We start from the raw sequence: 25,456 nt of genomic DNA on the forward strand, positions 1-25,456 counted from the left end.
AATGGCAACTTCCGTTAATTTCATTATTGCCATATCAAAAAATCAACATCTTTCAACCTCATAGTCAAAACTCTGAACCAATTTTAACAAACTATATTAACCCGCCTAAAATTAATCAAGAACATTCCTTGACTAATTTATATTCCATACAAAGTAAGAAACAATCAGGTTATCTGTTCGGGAAACACCATGATACAGACAGCATTCAATATCCGGTATATTTGTTCGGCTGGAAAGTTGTGAATATGATTTCCGCTATCAAATAACCCTTAAAATTTATAATAAAGAACCCTTAAATTAAAATAGATAGGTACGGAATATAAAGTTCGTATTCCGTGTGTGGTAACTAGCTACAACTATTGTTAGGACTGTGACGGCCATAATCGCTAATCTGGCAACACTGCCGGTCTGTCAGGGCGCTTTGTACTGTGGGTATTGTACATTCTTGGTTTTCGGCAAGGGCCGTAGGACCTAGAAACATGGCGAGGGTGAGAAGTACAGGATACATTCGCTTATCCTCGCCTTCCCTCGCGCTGAAGTCGCCTTTTTGTGCACGAGACAAAGAGCCTCGCCTTCCCTCGTGAGTAGAAAAAAGTGCATGGCGCTTCGTTCTGCTATTAATTCTATTGATTTTCCATCGAAGCTCTGTAATTTAAGCCACTAAAGCTTTGTAAGCAGCCGTTGCTTTTTCTCAATTTCATTAAATAGGTTCAGTGGTTTAGGCGTGAAAACGTAACAGACAGACAAAGTTAAGCACGGGCTCTACGACACCCAGTAAAAATATTATAAAATAATAAATAATTTGCAGTTATGTACGCAAAATAAATTCTAAACTACATACTTTATTCATTAGTTTAACTTAAACATTCCCATAGACCAGTATCGATATCAATAAGGCAACACTGGTTTTTATAAAACACCACATAACACAACACTACCCTATACTTTATGGAAGTGTACACTTCTTTTCTCCCGCTCTGCTCCTTTCACAGAGCTCTTCTATGCTGTTTTAGCGGGAGCGATGATTCGGCTCGACCGCCACCAAAGGGAAGGTCTTCCGCCAGGCTAGGTGTTATGCCTGGGGAACCGCGGTTCGGACGATGTTGTGTCGGAGGTTGTATTTATGCTCCAATCTCTGAAATCTTTGAAATCGCTATTTAGATTTTTCGCTGCTATTGGTTGAGCGCGTCAATTTCTTCGCGATGATTGACAGTAGTTGTTTGATTTGATGTTGTGACGAGTGGCGTAGAGATGTCGCCACACTGTTATTTATGAATCCACATCCACAGTAATAATAAAGCTAAAATATTTTTATGTTTGTAAGGAATAAACTCAAAAACCGATTTCAAAAATTCTTTCACCTAGGGGTTGGCTCCATTTAAGAGATCTTCCTAATTATGAACAGCATTAAGCGTTTAAATAAAAAAAAACATTATATAGCGTTGTCAAAAACTAAATAGGTAGTGGCAATGTCAAGGATGTCTATTATCACTTTATGATATTAAATTAACCACTGAGATGATCATAAGCAAATACAAATACGCATTTTACTGTAACTGAACTATGGAATATCCTGTATACTTTTGTATGCTTTTAATCAACTATCGATATTGGACCATCGATTGGCGACGGCAACACTAGTAGTGTCAAAATAACGTTCGGCCGGCCGCCATTTTTCACCTGAAAGTTGTCTGTTTATGTCGGAATATTGTTTAGTCTAACTATAATTATCGAATTTTTTAAGTACTGTTATTAGTAAATTTAGGTCTATGCATAATGTAATTAGTATTTTTTGGCAAATTTGCTTGTCAAGCCTTTCTGATACACAAAAAAATTCGTTTCATAGTACTTTTGTCAAATTGCATTATTTCTCTATATTTTGTTCTATAGCAATTAAATTACATATTAAGTGACATCAAGGCTTGCAAAATGTCTAACGTAAGCTATGACTTGGATACTTCGGGTGGGCTTATGCCGGTTAGTATTAATTTTTTATGAGTTTTTGACATCGTGATTGTGCAGCGTTGGTTTGCTGGTTTACATAAAACCATTACCGTCCCAATTTCAGGCATGTAGCATCCAAACTGCTTTATTTTCCTTGCTATCACATTTACAGTGGTTAGACCAGAGTCACTCTCTGTAGTTAGCTAGTCTGAACTAATTCAAATTCAAACTTTTATTTGCATAATATGAGTACAACAAAGTACTAACGTGATATTAAGTAATATTCTTGAGCTTTTTTCATACATTGCATTTCTTTCAGCTCATTCGAGCCCTGATCAAGCCTCCAGATGAAGAAGTAAATGCCCCGAAGCCAAAGAAACCTCAGCATCCATACTATAAGAGACCTGGTAAAGGACACAACCATGACTCTTGTGACGCATGCGGTGAAGGAGGAGATCTAATTTGTTGCGACCGATGTCCTGCTAGTTTCCATCTTGGATGCTAGTAAGTAGCCTATACAATAGCTTTTTAAGACTAACTATTTATTTTACAATTAAAAGAATTACTAATACTGGGAAAAAATGTGTCCTGAATTATATTGGGCTTAAAGTTACCCATTACTTTAAATGTACATGATTTGGCGGGATGTAGAAAACATAAATAATTAATAATAAATAAATATATACTGATTACAAAGATTGAGTGGTAAAACTCTTGAAACGGGCCACCGCCGGAGAGGGTTGGGGAGGGGGAGGGGGTAACACCCCCCTCCCGTGACCCCCCCTTGCCGGAAGCCTATAGTTTTTTTTTATGAATTTTTAAAGTTTTCATATAAAATGTGTAAAGAGGGATGAAGGGGTGAAGGGGAGTTGAACCTAATCTAACCTATACTAGACTTTTTTGACTCAGTTTGAACACTCCGCTCGCTTTGCTCGCTCCGCTTTGGTGGTTTACACCAGACTAACCTAACCTAACCTAGTTTGATTTGTGACCAACTTGTTTTTTTCATTGCGGGGGGCGGTAGCCCCAACAACACCCCCTCTCCCGTGACACCCCCTTGCCGGAAGCCTATAGTTTTCTTTTACGAATTTTTAAAGTTTTCATATAAAAAGTGTGCTAAAGGTCATTAACCGCCAGATGGGCAAGGGGGGGGGGGAGTAAGAAGGGATGAAAGGGGTGAAGGGGAGTTAAACCTAACCTAACCTATACTAGACTTTTTTGACTCAGTTGGAACGCTCCGCTCGCTTCGCTCGCTCCGCTTTGGTGGTTTACACCAGCCTAACCTAACCCAGTTTGATTTGTGACCAATTTGTATTTTTCATTGCGGGGGTCTAACGCCCCCCGACCCCCCCGACAGCGACAGCTATTTTCGAAGTCAGTAGATAAGATGACAGTAGCACATAACCAAAACGGCGGATTGCGTTCTGTTCATAGTTAGTGTCTTTTTTGTTTTTACTTTTAAGCAAAGTTTTTGACAAAATTTTTAGTGCTAAAATATATTAATTAATGTATTGTACATGTTTAATGGACAAACTAATTATGTAATACTAAATTAACACAGTTTACAATGACAAACCGAAAATATTGCGTTTTGTTTAGTGCAATTTTTAAGATTTTCAAAAATTCATATAAAAAAAAGGGGGGGCTTCCGGCAAAAAAAAATACTTGGCCCCCAAGTATTTTTTTTGCCGGTCATACAAACCCTCCCCCACCCTCCCCACCCTCTCCCCAACCTCTCTGGCGGTGGCCCGTTTTAAGAGTTAAGCCATAAATACTTATATTGATAAACATCTATCAACCCACATTAATCTGAGAAAGTATTTTGAATGTTTTATTGTATTATTTTCCATTCTTATTATTATATCTTTAGTGACCCGCCTCTTGATGAGGATGACATCCCCGCGGGGCTGTGGCTGTGTCGGGAGTGCCAGGCCTCCGATGACAAGGCCCCTAGTTCCAGAAGCAGCCGGGCTCAGTCACCAGCTGATAAATCTGACGCAGAGAAGAAAACTAGGCAAGTTTTAATTATTCGTCAATAATCAATAATTATGTATATATAATGTAACTGACAAACCACTTACTAAGTCTTAGTGCACAAGCAATCCTACAACACAATTTTTTGCCAAACTGTGTTGTGCAAATATAGAAATCTATCTGAGACAGTGATATAAGCTCCAAGTAAAAATTTTTTTAAATCTTCTAGAGAAACATTTGAAAACACATGTGAGTGATATACACGCATCAGCTTTTAGTTGCTAGTGTATAAAAAAATAAGGAGCACTCCATCTCTTTCCCACGAATGTCATAAAAGGCGACTAAGACTTACGCTTTATACACTTGTGATTCTTCTTTTAGACTATGGGCCAGCAACCTGTCACTATTTGAATCTCAACTCTATCATTACGCCTATCGGTTGAATGTGGCCAATCACTCCTTCAAGACTGCTAGCTCCATCTACCCCGCAAGGGATAAAGACGTGATCAGAAAATTAAGTAATTTATCATCGTTACCAGGTCTCTCCGCAGCCGCGTCAACTCCAAACGCAGCAAGAGCCGTGACGACGAGGACAAGGAGCCGGAGAAGGAGCCCACACCCATGGAAATCTTGGTGCGGGCCGCCAAGATCATGAACCCCAGGCAGTTTGAGCTGCCCAGCGATATGAAGATCAAGTTTGCGTTCCCGGGAACTGAAAAAGGTTGGATCATGTTTCTTGTTCAGAAATGTTATGGTTTAAGGAAAATGTGCTGTGTGGTTTCACGGCATAAATAGGAAAAGAATAGAACTCCACTTCATTTCGTTACGATATCCATGGGAACCGTCCCGTTCCTATACTCCTCTGAAATGGCTTGACCGATTCTCATGAAATTATGTGAGCTTATTGAGTAGGTCCGAGAATCAGCCAACATCTATTTTTCATACCCCTTAGTGATAAGGGTTCTCCACCCTTAACATTTTTTTTATCTAGGAATTACGTTAAAATATTTATATGGCATAACAATGTTTGCGAGGACAACTAGTTTATGGATAGAACTCTTAACCTTTCTAGTATTTATGTTATAGATATATAAGGGAGAAGGTTTGTTTTTTGCTTTTATTTAAAGCATTTTTGTTAGCTGACCTCTTACTTATTTTTATGCTGGCAACATTAGGATATAGAATAGGGAGTCTGTGGTAGGAGATGTAAGACATTAAAAGATGTGTTTTGAAGAAGTCTAATAAAATAAGAAAATTTACGATGCCGAACTGTTTCACATACATACATACATACAAATGATCACGTCTATATCCCTAGCGGGGTAGACAGAGCCACCAGTCTTGAAAAGACTGATAGGCCACGCTCAGCTGTTTGGTTAAGTGATAGAATTGAGATTCAAATAGTGACAGGTTGCTAGCCCATCGCCTAAAAGAAGAATCCCAAGCTTACAAGCCTATCCCTTAGGCGCCTTTTACGACATCCGTGGGAAATAGATGGGGTGGTCCTATTCATTTTTGTAACGGTGCCGGGAACTACACGGCACTGTTTCACATATATATTCATACATACATACATAAAATCACGCCTCTTTCCCGGAGGGGTAGATAGAGACTACCTCTTTCCACTTGCCACGATCTCTACATATTTCCTTCGCTTCATCCACATTCATAACTCTCTTCATGCAAGCTCGGCGGTTTCGGGTACTTTTGACCTGACCCTTTACCAGGACGTCCTTAATTTGATCAAGATACGTTCGTCTAGGTCTTCCCACTCCGACCTTTCCCTCCACACTCTCCTTGTATATCTGCTTAGTCAAACCGCTTTCATTCATCCTCTCCACATGACCGAACCATCTTAACATACCCTTTTCTATTGTTTCACATATGTATAAACAAACATACATACATATGGTCACGTCTATATCCCTTGCGGGGTAGACAGAGCCAACAGTCTTGCAAAGACTGAATGGCTACGTTAACGATAGAATTGAGATCCAACTAGTGACAGGTTGTTAGCCCGTCGCCTAAAAAAGAATCCCAACTTTGTAAGCCTATCCCTTAGTCGCTTTTACGACATCCATGGGAAAGAGATGGAGTGGTTCTATTCTTTTTGTATTGGTGCCGGGAACCACACGGCACTGTTTCACATATACATATATTCATACATACATACATAAAATCACACCTCTTTCCACTTGCCACGATCTCTGCATACTTCCTTCGCTACATCCACATTCACAACTCTCTTCATGCAAGCTCGGCGGTTTCGGGTACTTTTGACCTGACCCTTTACCAGGACGTCCTTAATTTGATCACATATTTATTTATTTATTTTATTTATTTATTTATTTATTGTGACAAAAACGGTTTACACCTATTACAATTATCACACTTTACAATTTGAAACACAGGTATATCATATTAAGTTAACCATATTAAATCATATAAAAAATTTGAATAATGTAATTAAATTTGAATACACATAAATTGAAAACAACAAAAATAATATTTTAAAAATTTTGTCAATAAAAGTTTTGTCCGTCAGATCTTATATTTAATACAATAATTAAGTTAATCACTTTCGTCAGTGTGAGTGTTATTGGTATTAAACATATATATTTTATATATATGATAGATGGCACCAAGAACGGCACCTCGTCCCTGGTGACGGTGGACGCGTGGGGCTGCGTCCCGCTGCCGGCCAAGAGCTGCTACGTGTGCGAGGGCACCTGCAAGTCCGCACCGCTGCTGCAGTGCGACTACTGCCCGCTGCTGTTCCACCAGGTAACGGATACATACATACATATAAATAAACTAGAGGCCGCCCGCGACTTCGTCCGCATGGAAACCCTATCAATCCCGCGGGAACTCTGGGATGAAAAGTAGCCTATGTGTTATTCTGGGTCTTCAGCTACCTACATACCAAATTTCATGGTGATCGGTTCAGTAGTTTTTGCGTGAAAGATTAACAAATATCCATACATCCATACAAACTTTCGCCTTTATAATAGTAGTAGGATAAATAATAAATATATACGGGACAAATTACACAGATTGAGTTAGCCTCGAAGTAAGTTCGAGACTTGTGTTACGAGATACTAACTCAACGATACTATATTTTATAATATAAATACGTATATACATAGATAAACATCCAAGACCCAGGCCAATCAGAGAAAGTTCGTTTCTCATCATGCCCTGGCCGACATATAGTCACGTCTATATCCCTTACGGGGTAGACAGAGCCGACAATCTTGAAAAATTATCAGTTGTATGGCTTTAATGATGGATTTGACATTCAAATAGTGACAGGTTGCAATAGGATTATTAGCCTTTCCCTTACTCGCTTTTCACGACGTCCATGACATTGTTCTCGTTATATTTTCAAAATACATATATTTGTTCCTTAAATAATGTACTGTATGCCTTTATTTTAGGCCTAATTATGATTCTTATCAACCAGCAGATTATTATTTTCTTTTTAAAAAATCCTTCTAAATATAACACAAGACTTTTGAATGTATTTAATGTTGTTTGTCCAACCTCTTTAGGTAAAAAACATTGTTTGTTTGTCTCCAGGATTGCCTGGACCCGCCGCTGACAGCACTCCCGACTGGCAGATGGATGTGTCCCAATCACGTGGAACAATACATTGTGAGTTGTCTTTTGGTTTCTCTGTTTCATACATACATACATACATAAAATCACGCCTCTTTCCCGGAGGGGTAAGCAGAGACTAACTCTTTCCACTTGCCACGATCAAGATTTCTGCATACTTCCTTCGCTTCATCCACATTCATAACTCTCTTCATGCAAGCTCGGCGGTTTCGGGTTTCGGCTGTTTCATGCATACATATATATATTCATGTTTGTATAAGGTGAAGACAGGGTCTTAAAAAGACTAAAATACCGCGTTTAGCTGTATGGCTCAGTGATAGAATTGAGATTAAAATAATGACAGGTTGCGAGCTCATCATCGCCTTTAAGAGGAATCTCAACGTTTTCTTAGTCGCTATACTTATAATATAAATGCGGAAACCACTGAACCGATTTGGATGAAATTTGGTATGGATATAGTTGGAGACCTGCGAAAGGAAATAGGCTACTTTTTATCGTAGGAAACTAAAGCAGTTCGAGGAAAATTACATTTCGGGCATGCTGATTGTAACATCAATGATCTGGCACATTGATTGTTAGGTTGTAGGCTGGTTTCCAATCATTTTAAGAATAAAACTACTGGCCAAAGAAAAGAATACAATAATTTTTTTTTCAAAATTGGATACAAGGTATCACTTATTGACGTCACATAACTTAAATCTAATTACAACTACTACCGCTTCCAAAGCGCATGCGTAGAAGAAGCAGCTGAACAAACTACACTGACGTCGATTTATAATCTTTCTGATGCGGGCAATGTCGCAGGTAAAAGATAATGTTCCAAATTGGGAAAGGTTACACAGATCAGTCTGCCGTGTGGTTCCCGGCAGCAATATAAAAAAGAATAGGAACACTCCATCTCATTTCCCGTGGATGACGTAAGAGGCGAGTTAGAGATAGGCTTTTAAACTTGGGATTCTTATTTTAGGCGATGGGCTAGCAACCTGTCACTTTTTGAATCTCAATTCTATCATAAAGCCAAAAAGCTGAACGTGGCCTGTCAGTCTCTTCAAGACTGTTGGCCCTGTCCACCCCGCAAGGGAAATAGACGTGACTATATGTATGTATGTACACAGGTCAGATCGGAGTCTTTTCATGTAAAAACCTCAAAATAAAAACTTAAATTGTACACAGGACTGGAAATTGGTGAATTCTATATCGGCGACTGAACGCGTGGCATTGTGGGATAAGTTCTCCGGGCCCATTGACCAGCACACCATCAAGTTGGACTTCATCAGGCGAGCGAAGAACAGGGCTCCGTGCTTCAGGTAATCCCGGTTGAGTGGAACTTCTTTGTCTACCTCCTGGGATGTCTGTGAGTTTGTTGTATTCGTTCGTGCCATTTTTGAATTGCCGCTTCTCATTTGTAAACGCAAACTCAAAAAGGCCAATCGAGATTCATTCATATAATCACGTTTATATCGCTTGCGAGGTAGACCTTATTTTATGTATTTAATAGTTAAATTTTATGTATTTAATAGTTAAATTTTATGTATTTAATAGTTAAATTTTATGTGTTTAATAGTTAAATTTTATGTATTTAATAGTTAAATTTTATGTATTTAATAGTTAAATTTTATGTATTTAATAGTTAAATTTTATGTATTTAATAGTTAAATTTTATGTATTTAATAGTTAAATTTTGTTTGCCTTTTTCTATTCTGACTGCTAGCTCTTAGTTTTTTGAGTTGGTCCTGTTGATATGGTGTCAAGTCAGCCTTTACTTTGATAGACAGAGCTAACAGTCTTGAAAAGACTTGATATTTCCCACTTTTAGCTGTTTGGCTTAAAATGATAGAATTGAGATTGAAATTGTGACAGGTTGCTAGGCCATCGCTTAAAAGAAGAATCCCAAGTTAATACGCCTATCGCATAGTCGCATTTTACGATATCCATGGGAACGTGATGGGAGTGTTCCTATTCTTTTTTTTTATTGGTGCCGCGAACCGCACGGCACATTTTTTTAAACTTATGCACGTAAAATGTACAACAGGTGGACTTAATGCTACGAAGCATTCTCTGCCAGTCGAACCTTTGGACCAAACTGAGATGGACTTACGGGTGGTGCGATAACTGAAAATAATATGATTCACCAATCCATCTTGTTTCCATGAATGTCGTAAAAGGCGACTAAGGGATAGGCTTACGAACTTGGAATTCTTCTTTTAGGCGATGGGCTAGCAACCACTGTCACTATTTGAATCTCAATTCTATCATTAAGCCAAATAGCTGAATGTGGCCTATCAGTCTTTTCAAGACTGTTGGCGCTGTCTCCTCCCACAAGGGATTTAGACGTGACCATATGTATGTATGTATGATTCACCAGCTATTCGAACCTCGCGTTATTGTTTGTTTGTTTGTAATATCATTATTGCATAGAAATTTACACAGTAACAAGAAAATATTACATACATAGTTATAAAAGAAACAAATTTGGTTGACTGGAAGAAATCCTATCGGGGATAAGTCCGCCATTGTACATATTCTTCTAAATCCAATAACTGTTTTGTAATTTGTTATATTTATTTTTATGTACTTACTGCACAAAGAGCAGAGCACAGAGTTTACAAACAAACAAACAATCACTTGCAATGGCGGACTTGTCCCATGAACCGATCTCTTCCAGTCAACCGGCATTATATATTTATTTAACACATAGACTGCCATGTCAGTCACCGGTGACTGACAGGTATATAATCTTTGTATTAGCAAATCTACTATGGCACGCTACGTGTTAATAGTCAGTATTGTGTTGTTGTCCATCCAGGGAGAAGATCCCCGAGGAGGAACGCCCCCGCGTGGCCGTCCCCAGCATGGTGAAGTACCACTACAGCAACCCGCCGCCGCTGCTGCCCAGTCGCAGGGAGCACGTGCGGTGCACTAACGGTAACTACTACACTACTACTGTACTGCTACTGTACTACTACTGTAATACTACTGCACTACTACTGTACTACTACTGTTATACTACTGCACTACTACACTGCTACCTCACTACTACTGCACTACTATACTACTACTGCACTACTACTACTATACTACTTCTACACGACTACTACTTACTATGTACTACAATGGTGAAGCTTACAATTGGCTAGTTGACTTTTCAAGTTGGTCTTATAAAGTTCATATTTGTTATTTCAGCCAAAAGAAAAATATAAAAATATATAATATATATTTTCTCTCGTCCACATTTCTCTTCATTGTGAAGTTGACGTAATTGGAGAAAATGCTGCAGTGCAGTTTGTTACCTCTCCTTCTGCACTGATACGGAAGCAACAGTAAACATCAGTTTTAAGTAATTTATTTGACGTTAACCAGTTTTGTAAAACCGAAAGATTTATGACAATTATTAAGTGTGTTATTATTATTTCTAATAAAATACGCAGTTTTTAATTCTAATATAATAAGTTTATATTAAACTTTTACACAATGTTATAACATGCATTACGTACGTACCTACCGCGACAAGACAACAACAGGAACTTAATAAATACCAACTGTCAAAAAAAAGTATTGCCAACCTTTTTCTTTTTTTTTTAAGCATAAACATTGCATATACTTTAACAAAGTGATGTATGAAATTGCCCATAAAAAAGAAAAAAAATATTATTTGATGTTTCAGTGCTGAAGAGATTGAAACTGGATCCGAAATACGACGCGGCGGACGAGGAAGACGACACACTGCCCAAGCATCAGATCTGTATGACTCTGTCATGCCCGCAGTACTCAGGTGGTGTGTGTCCACATCAGAGCAACACGCTGAAAGGGGCAAGCAATGATGACGCCAATGACGACTTGAATGCTATATCGGCTAAGGTAAGTAGGTTGGTAGGATAACTAAGGTAGGTAAGTAATAGATAGAGTGTGTGATATATATGTTCAAAGAAGTTTGAAATGTTATACAAACTCTTTTTTGTTATGTTCTTGTTTATCTGTGGCGCGGCGTCCCATGCGCGCGCATCTTAAAAATACATGGCATTCGTGTCCAAGCTATCCTGTGGTTTTATTGTATGATTATTTATAAATATCTATAAATATTCCAGTGTGGTTTTCGCCTCTTTAGAATTGAACCTTGCCGTGTGGTTCCCGGCACCAATAAAAAAAAGAATAGAATCACTCCATCTCGTTCCGATGGATGTTGTAAAAGACGACTAAGGGGTAGGCTCTCCCTTGCGAAAGATATTGAGTGGTTCTTTTCTAATATACATATAATCAAGTTTATATCTCCTACGGTGTAGACAGAGCCAACAGTCTTGAAAAGGTTGATTTTGTTCAGCTGTTTGGCTTAGTGATGGAATTGAGATTCAAATAGTGGCAGGTTGCTAGCCCATCGCCTAAAAGAGGAATCCCAAGTTTATAAGCCTATCCCTATAAAACTAACCCGTATTGGATCAACCATGGTTACACATCCAGTTGGCTCAATATATTGCGTTACCTCGCGATGTTTTCCCTCACCATAAAAAAAGCTTTATACATACATATTTACATAAAATCACGCCTTTTTCCCGAAAGGGGTAGGCAGAGACTACATCCTTCCACTTGCCACGATCTCTGCATACTCGTACTTCCTTCGCTTCATCCACATTCATAACTCTCTCTAGCTCGGCGGTGTCGGGTACTCTTGACCTGACCCTTCGCCAGGACGTTCTTAATTTTAATGAAGCTTTATATTAACATAAACTCACGCCTCTTTCCCGGAGGGGTAGGCAGAGACTACCTCTTTCCACTTGCTACGATCCCTGCATACTTCCTTTGCTTCATCCACATTCATAACTCTCTTCACGCAAGCTCGGCGGTTTCGGGCACTTTTGACCTGACCCTTCACCAGGACGTCCTTAATTTGATCAAGATATCGCACATCCGATAAAATACTGTTACAAGTCGAAAAATCGTGATTTTGAGTTAAGTAAACCACTCGATCCATATTAAAATTCTCTATCAAAATCAAATATCGTTGTAACTTTAGTTACAAAAATGTCCGCGTGAGGGCGTTGTGGCGGTTTATTACTAAGCAAGTTTTCGCATGACACGTCCTTGAATAGTGTTACGTGTCACATTGAAACGAGCGGTAGTGTTTGTCGTCCGCGTAAAAACCGTTGTAACTTGAAATAAGACACTAATACAGAAAAGGTAAGTGTATTATCCATTCAAGATTATTCTTATAAAATGTAATATTTTTTGTTACAACAATACTTGTCCTAACAATTTATCTTGTAGTTGGTTTATATTTGTAATATAATGTTACATTTCAGTTTATAACAAATAAAATACCCAGTACTATCTTGAAAAGTGATACATTTTAATTTGCCACCTTATATCAGATAAAAATATTACAGTCTTCAAATTCATTAATAGAAAAATATTGTAATATTATGAGTTGTTGCAGTTTTTAATAATTTGTTTGTTTGATATTTTTTGTAATTTAAGTAAGATAGAGATTAATTTTGCCATATTACCCTATTCAACATTTTTCCAAAAGATTTTTATTTATAATTTAAAACAACGTAACCGTTATTTAACTTTATTACCATATTTGAGAAACCAATTTGTTTGCATTATACTGTTTGGTTTAATTTAAATAGAACGAATTGTCATTGTAACTATGTTTATGATGATAATGTCTTACATCGTATCATTAAAAGTATCTAAATGTAGCATTGTTTGAAATTATAATGGTATATTCTACTTCATAAATTTTTAAATAAGTACCTACCTACCTCTTAGCTGCGACAAAAATATGTTGTATCTGTATGTAGGTACTTAGCACTTAGTTACTGATTATGTCCATATTTTAAATAACACTTTCAGGCTTGAATAATGAGGAGAGTCGACAGAATATTGGATTTGGCAAAAGCATTAAAGGACGAAGGTAAATAACAGTATAATAACAGATTCATCACTGGTTATTGGTTAACTATAATTAATAATTGGTTAAACATGAATTTAAAATTATTAATTTTGTCGATGTTATGTTGCTGACCAAATTGTTTTTTTCAGAATCCGATAATATACGAGAGAAAGAGAATATTGAGCCTACCGTTTCGCCTTCAATAATACGTAAGTAGTATTTGGCTTTAACCTTCTCTTTTAATTTTTCAGGATAAATGACTTATCATACACATAAACTTTTAACGCTTTTTTTATATTTGATTTCAGATTCTACTCATGGCGCTAATCCTATACAAGACAATATTTCTAAAGAAAAATCGTCATCAGATTCTTCAAACACATCGAGTTCCAGTTCGTCGTCATCATCCTCATCGGATACAGTATCTATCATAGAAGGCTCCGAAGCCAGCTTTATAGAAGACTCCGATGATTCCGTAAGAGATCCTGATTTTGTAAGACCAAATAATAAAGGAGTTGTTATAAGTGAAACCGATGATAGTGATCATGAAGATGCTTCTGGCCTATCAACTGTTGTTATAGAACCTGTACCAACATCATCAAACAATTTGCAATCTCTAACTGGTTTAGATTCACAGAGGAAAAATACAAGGAAACGTGTAGCAAATCCTAAAGAGTGGAGGCAAAATAAAGCAAAGTTTCTTCGAAACGCAGGTTCTTGTTTTCTATTCTGATAATGCCAGTGGTCAGAATAAAAACCGCTTTATAACAGCAATTTACATGTATTGTGTAATTAAATTTGATAATTTAAATTCCATTACGCACAAATTTCTCATTACCGGTCATACACAAAATGAAGGGGATGCCGTACATTCGGTTATTGAAAAGAGTATCAAAAGGCATCTCAAATCCGGGCCTATTTACGAACCTTCACAGTATATACAGATTATGAAAGGTGCTAAAAAATCTGGTGAGAAATATAACGTCAACGAATTGTCTTACCATGATTTTATATCTTTGAAAAAGTTGGCAAACGACTTGAAAATGAAAACAATAACAAAAATTTCTGAAATGAAAGTTATTAAAATTGAGGCTGAATCCCCGGATATTTTGTACTACAAAAATTCTTTTGCTGATGAAGATTTTTCTACATTAAAACTATTAAAAACCATTCCTATATTACCTCCTTTGAAGCCTGCTTATTTGGGACCAATAGCTTTAAGTGAAAATAAAAAGTCTGATTTAAAAAGTCTGTTAAAGTCTAATCATATACCTAAGTTCTATGAAGGATTTTATAAAAGTCTTTTCCAAGATAATGATTAAGTGTTGTTTACTAAGTATGTTCTGTAGGCTGTGATTATTTTACTAAGATTACTAGCAAGGGTATTATTGATAAGAGGATTATTGATTATGTCATTAAGTACAAAAATTTTATTAGTTTCATAGAAGAGCGAAGTAATACCTAGTAATAAGGTATTTTTTTCGAAGTTAAAGATTGTTAAGTTTTTTTGTGTTCTCATAATTGTAGGTTGTGTTTTTTGTTACTACGAGTATTATTACTGTACGGGTATTGATTATAGGGTTGATTATGTGCCATATTTTATTAACGTACCAAATTGTCTCTCATTAGATTAAAGTGTAAAGTGTAGTTTACGGAGCTTGAGATAGAGAAACTATCTAAAGTAACGATTTATTAATAATGTAAGTATAATAAATAATAATTTTGTTATATTCATTATTGTTTGCTAAACTATTTCATTAAACTGATTAAAAAATATATATTGCAACATTATTTGACTAATTGTTTTATTTCTATTTTCTATTTTTTTTTCTCTAATATAACGTTATAAAGAAAGTCAGCTGTAGGGTAACTGACAAATATACATAAAAGTCTAAAAATACGCATTTTCAGCTTTCCAAACATATATATAACATGTAATTATTGTTAAGACAAAATGCGAAAAAAAGCTTTGATGTGACTTGAATAGTTTTTTGGCCTTCCTGAAAAAGGTTAAATTTTGACTTAAAACAGTATTTTATCGGATGTGCGATATGTTCGTCTAGGTCTTCCCACCCCGACCTTTCCCTCCACACTCTCCTTGTATATCTGCTTAGTCAACCTGTTTTCATTCATCCTCTCCACATGACCGAACCATCTCAACATACCCTTTTCTATTCCTGTAACTACATCTTCTTTCACATCACAACATTCCCTTATCACTTTATATTAACAATATTATATTTCCCAGATGGAAAAAACGGGGGATTCGAGCGAGCTGTCGGACTCGGACTGCGAGCACTTGACGGCGGCGGTGAAGAAGCGCTCGCCGCGGCGCCGGCGCAGGCTGTCGCTGCGCGCGGGCGCGGACGCCGCCAGCCTGCTGTCGGCCGTGGACCAGCAGCTGGGCCAGCTGGACCAGCGGCTGCTCAAGCTGCTGGCGTGGCAGCGGCTGCAGCAGGTACCCCCCCCTCCGTGCGCCCCCTCCTTGCCATTTTGAGAGCATCCTGGCATTTCACCACGATGCCCTATCCGGGAATCTTGCTGTAACAGGCGACCAGTAAGTAGCTGGCCAGGGTCGGGGAGTGACCCTGGTGAGGCAGTAGGTGCGCACGATAAAGAGCAGGTACCCCACCAGCTCGAATAGACGCTGCACATATTCCTTTGAATAGCTTAAATCTTATATTTTATGTTTGGTTAGCCGGCTTGTGCCGTGTGGTTGCCCGGCACCTATAGAAGAAAAGAATAGAACCAATCCATGCATTTCTCATGGATGTCGTAAAGACGACTAAGAAATGGGCTTATAAATATAGATTTATAGATAATATATAATAATAGATAAAGGCGTGATTGTATGTATGTTTATGTTTAGATAAGAAACAGAGGACCCAAAAGAGAGCCTTGTGGGACACCAAAAAACATTGGCTTTAACTGAGATGTTATTTCATATAAAATATCCCGTTTTTTTTTCACATTTTCCATTATTTCTTTGCCCCTTATAATTGCAGCGTGATGTTTCATATCTGAAGCCTTCCTCGAAAAATGGTCTATTCAACGCAAAAAGAATTTTTCATTTCGGACCAGTAGTCCCTGAGATTAGCGCGTTCAAACAAAAAACAAACTCTTCAGCTTTATATTATTAGTATAGATTATGGAACATTTCAAATATCACATAATAATCATATCATTTGGTAACACAACATTGGTTGACGTCAAAGGGACGCCAGGTTAGGTGTAACGCCTGGGGAACCGCGCGACAGACGTTGAGTCTGAGACTCCAATCTATAAAAATTTTAATATCGCGGTTTAGACTCTCTCTCATCTCTGCGTGTACCCTCCACAAAATGTTTCTGGTCCCCGAGGTCCGCTTTCTGACTTCTCTCCACCTGGTCACGTACGTTACGGAGATGAAGAAAATATCAAAATCAAAAATCAAAAATGTTTTATTTTCTGAAACAGATAATGATCTTATAACTAGGTGTTGGAGTCTCCTTTTAAGCTATCAAAAGATGCTTGTGTCAGGAGGCTCCGCTCCTCTTATTAACATAACAGTAATTATGATCTAGTTACTTGTATTGAATTACAAAAAAATAAATAAAATCAACTAAGAATACAAAAACTTATCCATGAACAATCCATGAACAGTTCCGCTTCAGAATAGGTAAGATTCAATAGCCATCTATTTAGAATATCTTTTACAACATATTGAGTATATTTCTAGTTGTTTGTTAGCTTTGTTGTATAGATAACAAGACCGTTTATCATATTGAATACTGGCAAAATGGGTTTTTGTAATTGGTAACTCAACGACATTATGTTTTCGTAATTCACGTCACGTAAGGCTACCGCTGACATGGGAGTTCCTCCTTCCGTGATACTCCAGACACTCCAGCGCAGCATGATCATTTTCGTGGCCACGTCTCGTTGCCATATTGTTATTAGGACATGCGTAATGATTGATTTAAGTCCCGCTCTTTTAGCCTGACCGGCATTTAGCGCGTGACGGTCTTGATTTCGCTTCATACATACATACATAAAATCACGCCTCTTTCCCGGAGAGGTAGGCAGAGACTACCTCTTTCCACTTGCCACGATCTCTGCATACTTCCTTCGCTTCATCCACATTCATAACTCTCTTCATGCAAGCTCGGCGGTTTCGGGTACTTTTGACCTGACCTTTTACCAGGACGTCCTTAATTTGATCAAGATACGTTCGTCTAGGTCTTCCCACTCCGACCTTTCCCTTCACACTCTCCTTGTATATCTTGTAGTCAACCTGCTTTCATTCATCCTCTCGACCAAACCGTCGCTTCATCGTAATGATTTAGCTTCCTATGGCATAAGATCCCTGGTAATGCGTTCAGGTGCTAGTGGGCGAGCGTTGCTACGGGCCGTGGAAGGAGTCGGCGCTGAGCGGGCGCGCCGCCGCCGCCGTGCACGCCAGCGTGGACCGCGGCCGGCTCGCGCGGCTCGGCTTCCGGCCCTACACGCTGCCCAGCCAGCTGCTCAGCAGCCAGGACCGCGCCCACATCGCCGCCACAGGTACAGTGGCCAGCGTGGACCGCGGCCGGCTCGCGCGGCTCGGCTTCCGGCCCTACACGCTGCCCAGCCAGCTGCTCAGCAGCCAGGACCGCGCCCACATCGCCGCCACAGGTACAGTGGCCAGCGTGGACCGCGGCCGGCTCGCGCGGCTCGGCTTCCGGCCCTACACGCTGCCCAGCCAGCTGCTCAGCAGCCAGGACCGCGCCCACATCGCCGCCACAGGTACAGTGGCCAGCGTGGACCGCGGCCGGCTCGCGCGGCTCGGCTTCCGGCCCTACACGCTGCCCAGCCAGCTGCTCAGCAGCCAGGACCGCGCCCACATCGCCGCCACAGGTACAGTGGCCAGCGTGGACCGCGGCCGGCTCGCGCGGCTCGGCTTCCGGCCCTACACGCTGCCCAGCCAGCTGCTCAGCAGCCAGGACCGCGCCCACATCGCCGCCACAGGTACAGTGGCCAGCGTGGACCGCGGCCGGCTCGCCTGCCACGGGTTCCGGCCCTACACTCTCTTCGTGTGTTTGAAATAACACTCGTCATGGCAATGTTTCGACTCCCGAAGACCACCTTCCAGCTTTTTTCCAGCCAGCAAAGGTCGCGGAAGTCAGATGGAAGTCGCTTCGTGTAAAAACCTGACTCACCCAATCCAGGATTCATGTTATATACTAGGGATTCCTCTTTTAAGTGATTGGCTAGCAACCTGTCACTATTTGAATCTCAATTCTATTATTAAGCCAAACAGCTGAACGTGGCCTTTTCAGTCTTTTGATGTCTGTTAGCCCTGTCAACCCCGCAAGGGATATAGACGTGATTGTATGTTATGTTATGTAAATAATATGTTCTCTTTCAGTATTCGGCGAGCCGAAATCATCTCCGCCTCGCGCGGATCTGAAGCTGTGTCCGGCGCCGCACGTGCCCGCCAAAGCGACGCTCTGCGAACTACTGAGACCAACCAGGTATTAATCATTTCTACATTCATTCATGTTTTTTAATGTAGACAAAATTCAAAATTTTTATTCATTACTATAGGATATATCGCTTAATAATTGTCAAAACGTATGGTTTAACAACATTGGTTGACGTCAAATAAATAACTTAAAAACTAAGTTTATTGCCGCTTCCAAGGCTTCAGTGCAGAAGAAGCGGTAACAAACTGCACTGCAGCATTTTCTTCAACAACGTTAACTTCACAATATTACAATCACAATAAGACAATGTGCATTCGTCCACGATGTAGTTTTAAAGAGATCTATATTTGTAAATTGACGTCCGATGAAAATGCTGCAGTGTAGTTTGTTCGCCGCTTCTTTTACACATGCCCTTTGGAAGTGGTAGTAGTTACTTATAATTAGATTTAAGTTATGTGACGTCAATAAGTGATACTTTGTATCCAATTTTGAAAATAAATCTATTCTATTCTATTATAGTTACTATAGTTTAGTGTGTGTATACGGGGTGTGAAATACTTCTATTGGATTCTGTTCCTGCCTGAAATGTTGTAAAGAGGGTTTTCCGAATCAGGTTTATATTTTACTAGCTGTGCCCGCAACTTCGTCCGCGTCGAATATTTATTATAGGCATCATTGAAGTCCTCAAGGATGACTCATTCTCCCCGTTTTTTTTTCACATTTTCCATTATTAATTGGCTCCTTATAATAGCAGCGTGATGTTATATAGCCTAAAGCCTTCCTCGATAAATGGTCTATTCAACGCAAAAAAAATTTTTCAATTCGAACCAGTAGTTCCTGAGATTAGCGCGTTCAAACAAACAAACAAACTCTTCAGCAGATATTCAACTAGCGACCTGAGTTTGAAGTAATGACATTAGTTTGAATACTAACCGATGCTCTTACGGTGAGGGAAAACATCGTGAGGAAACCTGCACATTCAGGCAACTGGATGTGTAACCATGATCGATTCAATACGGGTTAGGTTTACCTGCAAAGTTTGCAGAGGTCAGATGCAAGTCGCTTCGTGTAAAAACCTGACTCACCCAATCCAGGATCCATGGTCAAAGGCACACCCCGGGCTCCTCTCCAGAGTTGTGAGGATGCAACCTTGACTAAACCACCAGGAGGAGGAAGGTCAACTTTGCAGTGCAGTTTGTTACCGCTTCTTCTGCACTGACGCCTTGGAAGCGGCAGTAAACTTAGTTTTAAGTAGTTTATTTGACGTCAACCAATGTTTTGAAACCAAACGTTTTGACAATTATTAAGCGATATGAAGTATCGTATAATAATGAATAAAAATTTTGAATTTGAATTGAATTTGAACTAGCGACCCGCTCCGGCTTCGCACGTGTAGCATTTATAAAATATGTACATGATTCGGAAAACCCTCTACAACATTTCAGACAGGAACAGAATCCAATAGAAGTATTTGACACCACATCAAATAATTTTTATAAGTAGCTCAAATGTGTGGTATTTTCATGTAATGCAATCGATGTATATAAATTTGATGTCGTGTGATTTATTATATAGAACCACTCCGTATCTTTCACGTGGACGTCGTAAAAGGCGCTTAATAATATATGCTTGGGATATATACTTTGCGAGACTGTTGGCTCTGTCTACCCCGTAAGGAATAAAGACGTGATTATATGTTTGTATGTATACCTACAGAATAAGTACCTATCTGACATATTGTCTTATAATATTGCTAAAATTTGGTTTTTTCTTTGTAATATAATTTAATCTATTTAATATAAATTTCCAGCAAGCTGTCTTGGTATTGTTTTATCATATTGCTCAAATTTAGGTATTTTCTTTGTAATATAATTTAATTAATTCAATATAAATCTCCAGCAGCGGCCTCGGAGATGCCCTGGGCCCCCCGATCGCGATGCGTCTCTCCTCGCTCTCGGTGGGGACCGACAGCGGCTGTGACGTCACGCTGTACAAGCCGGGCTGCCGGGCGTTGTCCAAGCGGCACGCCGTCATCTTCCTGGACGAGGTGAGCGGCGGGAATGGGGGGGTAGGCAGCGGTTATCGTCTCCCAGCGGGGACGGACAGTCTCTGAATCTTGACGGCCTCTGTGGCGCAGCGGTAGTGACACCGGAGGTCCCGGGTTGGAATCCCGGCCAGGGCATGATGAGAAACGAACTTTCTCCGATTGGCCTGGATTTTAATTTGCAATGCGATTCAGTAGAAACTTTGTATTAATCATGTGAAGTTATATCTGTATAATGTGCCGTGTGGTTCCCGGCACTAATACAAAAAAGAATTGGACCACTCCATCTCTTTCCCATGGATGTCGTAAAAGCCGACTAAGGGGTAGGCTTATAAACTTGGGATTCTTCTTTTAGGCGATGGGCTGGCAACCTATCACTATTTGAATCTCAATCCTATCTTAAAGCCAAATAGCTGAACGTGGCCTATCAGTCTTTACAAGACTGTAGGCTCTGTCTACCCCGTAAGGGATATAGACGTGATTATATGTATGTCTGTATGTGAAGTTATATTTTCTTTTCAGAAGAGATATATAATTTTTTTTTTGTATTTCAATTGTTTCTAACAGGTGACGCGTCACTTCGAACTGATCAACTACTCGGAGTGGGGCTCCCTGGTGAACGGGGTGCTGTACGCGTGCGACGCCGCGCCGGAGCGCCGCGCCGCGCCCGCCGAGGCTGCGCACGCGCACACGGCGCACGCGCACGCGGCGGACACGGCGGACGCGCGCGGCGAGCCGGCCGCGCCCGACGGAGCCGCGGCCCGCGCGCGCGCCGTCAGGGAGCTCGTGGGGAGCAAGGCGCCGCTCAGGTCACTGATACGTACATCCTACTACTATTATAAAGGCGAAAGTTTGTATGGATGTTTGTTACTCTTTCACGCAAAAACTACTGAACCGATTACCATGAAATTTGGTATGTAAGTAGCTGAAGACCCAGAATAACACATAGGCTACCCCTTTTTATCCCAGAGTTCCCGCGGGATTTATAGGGTTTCCATGCGGATGAAGTCGCGGGCGGCCTCTAGTACATACATACATCTATATCTCTGGCGCGGTACGCACGAGTCAATACACTTGAAAACACTGGTGGGCCACGTTCAGCTATTTGGCTATTATACAGGGTGACTTTTAATTCAACTGCATAATTTTAACTGTTAAGTGTACTCATCTAAAGGATATTTAAAAACGTTAAAAGAAAAATATCGGTTCATATTTCAGAAAGAACGAAAAAAAAGTATGAAAATCCATGATCCTAAATACGTCATATCACCCCGGCCGGCGGAAAAGCGACGCGTATGATTCAGAGGTCAACGACACAATTCATTCAGCTGAGCGATCTCGACAAATATAATTTAATTTTCAGACATTTATTTACATGTTTAGTTTTAATTTCTTTTTGTAGTATTGGTCTTTAATAAAGCGTGTGACGTAGTTTTTGAGGGTTTTTTTAAATGTGAAAATGATGCGTTTAATTTAAATAAAAATAGGCTCAAACAGCTCAGAAGCATGGGTATAGTCTATGTTTAAAAGGATGCAGTTGTGAGGGTTTTTTTAAATGTGAAAATGATGACGTTTAATTTAAATAAAAATAGGCTCAAACGGCTCAGAAGCATGGGTATAGTCTATGTTTAAAAGGATGCAGTTGTTTTAAAAGTCTCCCTGTATATCTCTGGCGCGGTACGCACGAGTCAATAGACTTGAAAACACTGGTGGGCCACGTTCAGCTATTTGGTTATTATATTTCACTAGCGACCCGCCCCGTCTTCGCACGGGTGCAAAATTATAAATGTTATTATATCTACATAAAAACCTTCCTCTTGAATCACTCTACCTGTTACAAAAAACCGCATCAAAATCCGTTGCGTAATTTTAAAGATTTAAGCATACAGACAAACAGGCTAAAATAGCGACTTTGTTTTGTACTATGTAGTGATATATCGCACCTTTAGAATTATAGAGACCTTATCCAAAAAAAGTAGAAACAGCGAAAACCGAAACCGATCTCAAACCGAACGCACATTGGGTGATGGGAGGGCATGAAAGAGACCGAAATATACGCGTAGCTCATCTCACGCGAAAACAGGCCTTTGTTTTAATAAAAGTTGGTAGGTATGGTCGTTTTAAGTCACTCTATGACTGAAAGTCAAAATCTCAAAATTTTGGATTACATACATACATACATATAATCACGTCTATATCCCTTGCGGGGTAGACAGAGCCAACAGTCCTGAGCGGACTGATAGGCCACGTTCAGCTATTTGGCTTTAAGATAGAATTGAGATTCGAATAGTGACAAGTTGCTAGCCTATCGCCTAAAAAAGAATCTCAAGTTTGTAAGCCTATTTTGGATTAGTTTTCTATAATTCTAAAGGTGCGATATCGTTGGTTCCAGGCCCGCGGAGCCGGCGGAGGGCGCAGCGCCGTGCGGCTGCCGGGCTCCGCTGGCGGCCGCGTGGGAGGGCTCCGCGCTGCTGCCGCACGGCGCTCTGCTGCAGTTCGGCTGCGCCGTCTACGTGTTCAGCATCGCCGACGCCGCCGCCTGTCCCTACGAGGAGAACGAGCGCGATCCCGCGATATAAGTTGTACTCGTATTGGACTTGGTGCCGTGTGGTTCCCGGTATCAATAGAAAAAAAGTATGGGAACATTCCGTCTCATTTCTCATGGATTTCGTTTAAGGCGACTGAGGAATAGGCTTATAAACTTGGAATTCTTATTTTAGGCAATGGGCTAGCAAGCTATTTGAATCTCAATTCTTGTCAATCTCAAGTCTTGATAGACTGACAGGCCACATTCACCTAATTGCTTGCAGATGGTTTTGTGATTCGAACAGTATCAGGTTGCTAGCCCATCGCCTAAATGAGGAATCCTAAGTTTATAAGCCTATGCCTTAGTCGCCTTTTACGACATCCATGGGAAAGAGATGGGAGTGGTCCTTTTATTTTTTTCTATTGGTGCCGGGAACCACACGGCACATGCTAGTTTAATTTGTGTTATTTAGCGTTTTGTAGTTTTTAAAACAGCGATTATCAAGACTTGGTTTATTGCATCTCACCATTATGAAGCGAGAATTTAAAGTCTAATTCATAGTATATTATGGGTTGTAATAACATAAATCTCTTTATTAAATTCTCGTATAGATAGATAAAACTGTAGTAATAATGGTTTGAACCTTACATACAGAAATGTTGAATTGTTTTATGTAAGAGCAGTTAAAGATTTGTTGCTATAAGAACATTTGTCAACGATATTATTTACTAAATAACATGTGGCCATTCAGTCTTTTCAAGACTGTTGGCTCTTTCTACCCCTCAAGGGATATAGACGTGACCTTATGTATGTATATTATTGACTAGCTGTGCCTTCGTCCGCGTGGAACAGTTATTTTGGGCATCATTGAAGCCCTCAAGGACGAATAAGTTTCCCCGTTTTTTTCACATTTTCCATTATTTCTTGGTTCCTTATACATAGTTGCAGCGTGATGTTATATAGCCTAAAAGCCTTCCTCGATAAATGGTCTATTCAACGCAAAAAGAATTTTTCGTTCAAACAAACAAACTCTTCATACTATTAGTATAGATTACCGATGTTTTCTTACGGTGAGGGAAAACATCGTGAGGAAACCTGCACATTCAGAAAACTGGTTGTGTATAGGTAACCATGGTCTATTTAATACGGGTTATAGTTTACCTGTAAAGGTTGCGGAGGTCAAATGGGAGTCGCTTTGTGTAAAAACCTGACTCACTCAATCCAGAGTCAGTGATCAAAGGCATACCCCGGGCTCCTCTCCAGAGTGGTGAGGATGCAACCGGGACTAAAGCCAGGCGGAAGGAATGTTTATTATCGATCCAAAAAATTATAAGTACATGTAAATCAACCGCATATCAAGTAACGCAGTAATAGAGGCGAATTTGCAGTGAATTTGTTGAAATCCGGTTGTTATAACCAAGAGTTTGTCATTGCGGTAATCATGTCGGTACTTGATTGATCGGTACCGGTACTCTTTAAGGCCAGTATAATTCTGTACTTATACTGGCCTTAAAGAGTACTGGTACCGATTGAGGTACATAATGTGAGCGATGTTGTCACTTCGTGCAATTTTCGCGTGTTTTTTGACACAGTATTGTGTAATATCACTGCCAAGTTGTATAGTTTTTCAATTTATTGAAATATTTGAAAACTAGGCACGTTATTGTCATTTTTATTGTAGTTAATGTATTTGACACGTTATAGTGTATTGAATAAATTGATTATGATATAAAATGTTTGTTTGCACTCATATGACCTGTACCTGTTATATATCACATAAAAAAATATCTATCTAAATTTTATTAAACCCAGAATAAAGAAAAAACCAGAGGCCCCGTGAGACCAAACCACATCACGCCGCGTAGGCGCTAGCAAAACCACATTCGAAAGACATTAATATACGGCCTCTGTGGCGCAGCGGTAATACGCTTGTCTGTGACACCGGAGGTCCCAGGTTCGAATCCCGGCCAGAGCATGATGAGAAACGAACTTTTTTTGATTGGCCTGGGCTTGGATGT

General features: G+C 39.8%; 1 protein-coding gene and 1 non-coding gene across 2 annotated transcripts; both read left to right on the plus strand.

Moving 5' to 3' along the window:
* Window positions 1–1,640: 1,640 nt before the first annotated feature.
* LOC106133203 (PHD finger protein 12) lies at window positions 1,641–25,172 on the plus strand. Its single transcript, XM_060950652.1, has 15 exons — window positions 1,641–1,977; window positions 2,264–2,448; window positions 3,815–3,958; window positions 4,458–4,639; window positions 6,554–6,702; window positions 7,498–7,572; window positions 8,710–8,843; window positions 10,343–10,461; window positions 11,201–11,394; window positions 15,675–15,884; window positions 17,788–18,409; window positions 18,810–18,915; window positions 20,767–20,914; window positions 21,479–21,720; window positions 23,304–25,172. Exons 1-15 carry the CDS (start codon window positions 1,930–1,932, stop codon window positions 23,488–23,490), a joined length of 2,745 nt encoding a protein of 914 aa, XP_060806635.1. The 5' UTR covers window positions 1,641–1,929; the 3' UTR covers window positions 23,491–25,172.
* Window positions 12,473–13,804, plus strand: LOC106135851 (uncharacterized). The gene is made up of 4 exons (XR_009657328.1): window positions 12,473–12,708; window positions 13,387–13,447; window positions 13,576–13,635; window positions 13,735–13,804. It is a non-coding gene; the product is annotated as an uncharacterized LOC106135851 (transcript).
* Window positions 25,173–25,456: the final 284 nt, after the last annotated feature.

Source organism: Amyelois transitella, chromosome 22 (genome assembly GCF_032362555.1).
Source record: "Amyelois transitella isolate CPQ chromosome 22, ilAmyTran1.1, whole genome shotgun sequence".
NCBI lineage: Eukaryota > Metazoa > Arthropoda > Insecta > Lepidoptera > Pyralidae > Amyelois > Amyelois transitella.